Source organism: Malus domestica, chromosome 11, assembly GCF_042453785.1.
Source record: "Malus domestica chromosome 11, GDT2T_hap1".
Classification (NCBI taxonomy): domain Eukaryota; kingdom Viridiplantae; phylum Streptophyta; class Magnoliopsida; order Rosales; family Rosaceae; genus Malus; species Malus domestica.
In genome coordinates, this window is record NC_091671.1 from 29,807,960 (window position 1) to 29,814,448 (window position 6,489).

The window sequence follows — 6,489 nt, forward strand, 5'->3', positions numbered from 1 at the left end:
ATCTTGATCTATAAGCTTTAGATTATGATTCATGTAGAGAAAATGATGCAGAGTTTTGAGACATTTGATGGTCAAGATGAAGCGGAATATGGTGATAGTTCTAAAGAGCTTGAACCATATGCAGTTCTAAATAATCGCATCCATGATTTATAAGAGGTATATATTAACTTTCATCACTCTTCTATTCACATTTCAGTTTTATCTATTAACATTTTTTTTTAATTTTATTTATAAAACTATCTCTAATATAAGTGAGTCTCACATACTATGGTAAGGCCCACTTATATTCAGCGATCTTAATATCATTTTGTGATCATTATCAAGCCTAAGTAAAATTTAATCCTCACCACTAATTTCATTTGATTCAGGAGGATGTGACACACCCCAACTCAGAATGTCCATCTGGACTCTGAATCAAGTTGTGATGGCCAACACCAGGAAGGTGACGAAGCCATAAAGTGTAGTGATGTGGAAAATGTGAATAAATTTAAACCTAAAAGTGCCTAAATGTTAGAGTGTGCTTGGGAGAGGGAATGAACCCATTTCACAACTAATGTCATAGCATAAGTAAAGTACCGTAAAGGTAAAAGAGGAATTATACCATCGGGGAATATTCCCATAACAACATTTTGCCAGAAATCCTCATTGACACGAAAGCTCAGTTACTAAACCTGGAGGGGTGAAAAATAAGGATGAGTGCGCCTAAAAATAAAGCTTTATAAAACCTTTTTGAAAATGTAATATAATCCCTAGTTGTAAAACAAGTATAGTTTCCAAAATATACACATGCACTAGTATCTGGCAGTGATACCTTTGTGCCAGAACGTCGGTTCACAATTTTAGGGTAACAAATAATATCAAAATATCATATATGCGTTAATTAGCGATGCGACTGATAGACTAATTAGCAGTGACTACCTGAGCTGAAGAAATTAAAATCGTGGAAATTTAGGAGCAAGCCTTGACTCATAGTTGTGTTAACCATATTACCCAGTTAGGTAACCTGAACATTCTTGACCAGTCATTCTTCTGGTGTAGTGAAAGGAAGTAGTATGGTATGTTTCGAGGAGCTATATCCCTGGTGTCATTTCTCAACATTTTACCTGGGATACCACTGAAGTGGGAAGTTGAATACACCATTGATTCAATTGCTTATATTACACAAATTCTCCTTGCATCATATCGAACGACTCTTTCAACTTTGAGAAAACTTAGTTACTTGCCTCTTCTTATGTTTCTCTTCATATGCTTGTAGCGAACCCATTAATTGCTCTATATTAATTTTTCCAAGTTTTTAGTTTCTTCAAGTGTCACGACAATGTGCTCAAACTTGGGGTCCAACAAGCGTAGTATCTTCTCCATAATTCTAACATCTTCTAACTTTTCTTCGTTTCTTTTTAATTGATTGGAAACGGCTAAGACTCTTGAGAAATAATCAAAGATTGATTCAGACCCTTTCATTTGTAGAGATTCGAACTCACCTCTTAATACTTGAAGACAAACCTTTTTCACTTGTTCGGCTCCTTTGTAAGAGGTTTGAAGCTTCTCCCATGCTTGCTTGGTAGAGGTTGCACTCGAGACCTTCTCAAAGCCATTGTCATCTAATGCTTGGTAGATGAGGTAGAGAGCCTTCTTGTCTCTCTTTCTTGAATCTTTCAAACTCTCCTTCTGGGGTTGGGACAAAGTAGCTTCATCTTTTGGCTCAGTGTAGCCTTTCTCCACAACTTCCCATACATCGTGTGCTCCCAAAAGGGCCTTCATTTTGATACTCCAATTATCGAAGAAGTTGTTGTCGAGCACTGGAACTTGGAAGGCTACCATAGCGTTGCTAGCCATAGCTCTGGTACCACTTTGTTGGGGCTTAAAAAGACTTCACTACTTTGGAGATGTTTATCTCACAAAAAAGAATGTAATGCAGCGGAATTGATAGGTAAGAGAAAGAAAGAATACTCAAAGTATTACACAAGATTTTTATTCACTCACAAACTTAGTACAAGAGGAAACACTCAAACACTCTTAGAAGTTGTGTTGCTTCTTCTCACTTCTCACTTGGCACTCTCACTTCTCACTACTTGCTCTCTTGGTTGTTACAAATGGTGTGGATGCCTTCTCCTTTTATAGGCATGGATGGAACCTTGAAGAAGCATGGAAGCATCATGCTAGAGATATCTAGATAATTCCACTACCTTCCCAAGCTAGAATTATCTACACTAATCTTGTATGTTGGTGGAATTCTCACCATTCTTCTAGACTCTTCCACCAACTTGAACTTTGCTAGAATTCTCTAGCATGTGCATGGATCTTTCTTTGTGCATGGGTTGGATCCATTATCTTTGGGTCAAGATAAGATTACAATTCAACAAAAATGTCATAGCACGTTTAATTGTTCCTTTGGGTTTTCCTTCTCGTGAATAAATCGTTACGGACTCTTGGTGGCTGCTATAATTTTCCAGTAGAACGAACTAATTGTACTGGTTGTATAGGTGTCCCCGAGTAAGTTATTCAGAGAGCATCACTTATATTGGACGCTCTTGGCAATGAGAATGTATCAACTATGGATCAGCAATGCAATACAAGGTTTTAATCCCAAAACTGAATCTGTGATTCAGAAATGTAAACATGACATATTATATAGAATAACACTTCCCCTGCAAAACCAAAACCATGAGATTGAATGTAGCAATTCTATAATACGCCGGAATAACATTTTTCAATCATATATTTTTTGTTTTAATTGTACAAGTTTCTATATCTTTATGATTTGTTTTCTCCTTGATCCAATTGCAGAATGTAGTGGACAAGTGCTGGCATTTGATTTTCGCAAGGGCGATATAGGTTTTTTTTCTTCAGGATTTATTTCCAACTGAGCCTTAAAACATTACAAAAGGCAAATTTTTTGTGATAAGATACAGCATTTAAATTTTGAACCCTAAAGTGTTATTACTTTATCTCCTTTCTTTTTGTCCAGGAAACTTTATGCTTTTCAGATAATTTTCCCAAGATTGTGAATGCAGAAAGATATACTCCGGTTTGCAATTTATGACTGAAGCCGTCAATGGACGGCTTCGATATCCTCGTGTCTCCGTCCAAGAGAAAGGTTGAATCGTTGGGCCAGATAATTCTTTTACCATTTCTTCTCCTACGTATATCTAACTCAAATTTTGATGTCATACGAAGCGCATGATGCTGGAATATGATCGTTTCCCTTGCATTTCAAAATCTGTCTATATGCTTTGCTTCTTTTGTAATGGTACACATGTAAACTCATTCATTCGCTCTTTACTGCACATGAACTTAGCCCAAATATAACCTCCCAAGAAGGCCATATTCTATCTGAGATTGCGTCTTTCGTTTGGAGTTTGTGGCCCGAGCTTTTTATAGAGCAATTAACTCCTTCACAGTCATTGGGGATGAGTATTCTGAAGGGCCATCGAAAAGTTTATCCACTATGATACCATGAGTTGCCTGTGTAGGATGGTAAAAATCCCAGAAGACATGATCCCTTCTGTTGGAGCACAAGGATGCAACTGGCAGGCAAGGACCCATGGCGTTAAGCTTCCCAATCCCACAGCATGCAGCTTTAACCTCTGTAAATCCTGAAATCGAATACGAAATTTTGGTTTGTCAGTTGAGTTAACTTAAAATTCTACCTCTAGTTTCTTACAAAGGCGGCAAAATATCGGTTATCATGATCTGTACGTATTAAAATTGACAATTTTACTACACAACATGCTAGACGGAATTGTGCTTAGATTATTTTTGCTTATGAAGAACGAAAAGAATATATGAGTACCGTAAGAAGCTGCGTTTTGTATGATGTTGGTCAAGACAGTGTAAGTGTCGAAGAGGGTGTAGCTTATGCCCAACTCCGGTTTCAATTGCTGCAACATGGACTTAAGGGCTTCATTGTACATGACAGACAATGAGTTTGCGCCATCATTGCACTCTTCCGTATTTGAATCCCTTTGCGAGGGACAGCATCCAACCGGCCCAGTCCCGACAACTACAAATTTTTGGGCACCAAGAGCATGTATTCTCTGCCAAACAACGGAGAAAGAAACACATTAAGCATTGAAGTGCAACTAAAGTTTCACTATGCAAGCATGGAGCTAAGCCAATGTAATCTTGTTACCTGTAATTGTTCCTTTAGATTCGACGCCATTAAATCCGTGTACTGCTGTGGCGTGTATTCATTTTGGAGGTTGGATTTTGTAACGTAGTCGAAGATGTCATTGCTTCCAATCACAAGGAGAAACAGAGATTTTGAAAGATGGTCTTTGGCGCCCTCGGATCCTAACTGTAGCCCAATGTTTTGATGTACTTCTGAGTAGTAGTTCACTTGGTATGACAAAGGTATTGACTGACGCTGTGACGGAAAATAGGCAAAGCATTAGTTGTTGGACAAAGTTATTCAATTTGCTCTTCACCAGCCGGTCATGTGATGGACATTTTATTCAAGAGAGATATATCTTTAGTGACACATCAGATTTTAGGTCACTCATCATAACTTGCAAAATGAAAATGCCACGTGACGTTGTTCTTTCTACTAAAAAATTTCTCTTTATAAGAAGGTGCTGCAGAATACACCAAAGTTTTCTTGTAAAAGCTTTTTCACCAACTTTCATAAGTAACATGGACCACCCAGCTCATGTAAAAAACGAATTGGATTCTAAAGCATTTTTAGTGGAACGGAATATATTAACATGTGCTAAAGAAAGTGTGTTATTTTTATTTTTATTTCCTTTTTTGGGTATTTATTGACCCTAAAAACTACCAAGCCTACGTGACGCGCAGGCCGGATAATTAATAAGCTAACTACGTTCTTCGGTTGTGAGTGGGGCGTGCCAACTTGTCGTCCGAACTTGGCCAGGGAGTAAAATGTGTTGATGTCGAGTTGGGCGCGCTGCTGACTTCTTGATCTTGCGACTGCGGTCGAGGAAGCAACACGTCTCGGCCTTCGGGTTCTAGAGCCTGAAGATAAGGTTGCTAGTCTTGCGAAGTTCACGGATCGTCAGTGCCGGGTTCGGTCATAGTGATTATATTCGTAAGAGTATAAACACACCGAACTGACACCAAACTATACAGACACAAGTACTCAAAAGAGATGTATGTCTTGATGACAAATGTGGTTCGGCCGTCAGAATGCCGAACTCTAAAACTTACTTAGGAATATCCAATCATAAAACAATTCGGCGTTCAGTGTGTCGAGCCCAGTATTCTGTAACACCTCACTTCACCGAGAAGGCTGATGAGATGACCTCTACCAATAAGGACTCGAAAATCCTTCTTAACCGAGACTCTGAAGCAAACCTTCAAACAAAACAGGTTCGTCTCCTAATCCCAAGCACTTTAACTTTGAGACTCCTTAATATACAAGGATTTGACTACTCAACCTCTATCCAAAACAATCCTCTTCATAGCAGGATTCGGCCAACCTCGACAGAACAGGCCCATGACAAGATTCTAAATAAACACCATCAGGCTGAGAATATCTGAGCTCAGCCCAAAATATCATTATGGCCCAAACAGTTTCTAGTGCTATTTTTCTTTTGAAAGAGTGTTGAAAATATTGCACTTACAAATTGTTCATCCGAGCCATTGAAGATTCCAGCTCCTCCGGAGGCGAAGCTAACTCCGTCGACGAAGGATAGTATTTTTCGCCTATTGGACTTGGATACGAGTGCCAGATATGGTGGCGACGGTAGTAACCCTATTTTCTCGGCTGCCAAACAAAAGATAACAAGGTTATATATACTACGTACCCTCTCATTCTCCCAACATGCATAGTTGTCACTAGTCATGATTTATTAACTGATGATATGTTAAACCTACCAAGAAAATCTGCAGAATTCTTGCCATTGCCAAACCTCCCCGTTGCTACTTTGTCAGGATAATCAACCCCATTATGAGGAAAATTTGCCTTGACTAGAGAAATTTTTAGGTAATTGTTGTTACCAACATCGGCTAATGAGTCTCCGAACACGTAAATGGCCGGAACCATCTGAGCTTCCGAGAGAGTGACGATGAAACTAGTAATGAAGAGAGAGAAGACAACGAAGGAAGCCATTGGCAAAACATCAGTGTGATATTTAGCCATGTTATGAATGAATCGTGTCTAAAAGTTCCCTCAAACTTTGGTATGTGATGTGTGATGTTTCTGTGTGATGGTTTGAGGGACATGAACAAGTGGATGTCCTCTTATAGAGAGGGATAAGTTGATGAGTACAAATTTCGTGTATGAAAACGAGGTTTTAGCCGTGTAGGCTCTAGCAGTAGCAGTAGCAGTAGCACTCATCTGAAACATCTTATCCTGACACTAATATTGTCATTACGTTTATGTACTTTATAATTTGTTCTTCAACTCTTGATTGTCTCTTCTCAACATATCAACATTTTGTCATTGGGAGTTACTTTTTTTATTTTTATGAGAAGTGTTTTTTTGGATAACTACTTTTGTTTCCTCATTTAATTGTTAAGAGTTATCCGGAT

General features: G+C 38.6%; 1 protein-coding gene and 1 long non-coding RNA gene across 2 annotated transcripts; one reads left to right on the plus strand and one right to left on the minus strand.

Annotated features, from left to right (window-relative positions):
• Positions 1-18: 18 nt before the first annotated feature.
• On the plus strand, positions 19-554 carry LOC114819618 (uncharacterized). The gene is made up of 2 exons (XR_003766908.2): positions 19-156; positions 369-554. It is a non-coding gene; the product is annotated as an uncharacterized lncRNA (long non-coding RNA).
• A 2,256-nt stretch (positions 555-2,810) lies between these two features.
• Positions 2,811-6,186, minus strand: LOC103448392 (GDSL esterase/lipase At5g55050-like). Its single transcript, XM_008387649.4, has 5 exons — positions 5,833-6,186; positions 5,580-5,722; positions 4,133-4,366; positions 3,794-4,037; positions 2,811-3,596 (listed from the first exon to the last, which is right to left on the minus strand). The coding sequence occupies exons 1-5, from the start codon at positions 6,095-6,097 to the stop codon at positions 3,376-3,378; spliced, it is 1,107 nt and encodes a 368-aa protein (XP_008385871.1). The 5' UTR covers positions 6,098-6,186; the 3' UTR covers positions 2,811-3,375.
• Positions 6,187-6,489: the final 303 nt, after the last annotated feature.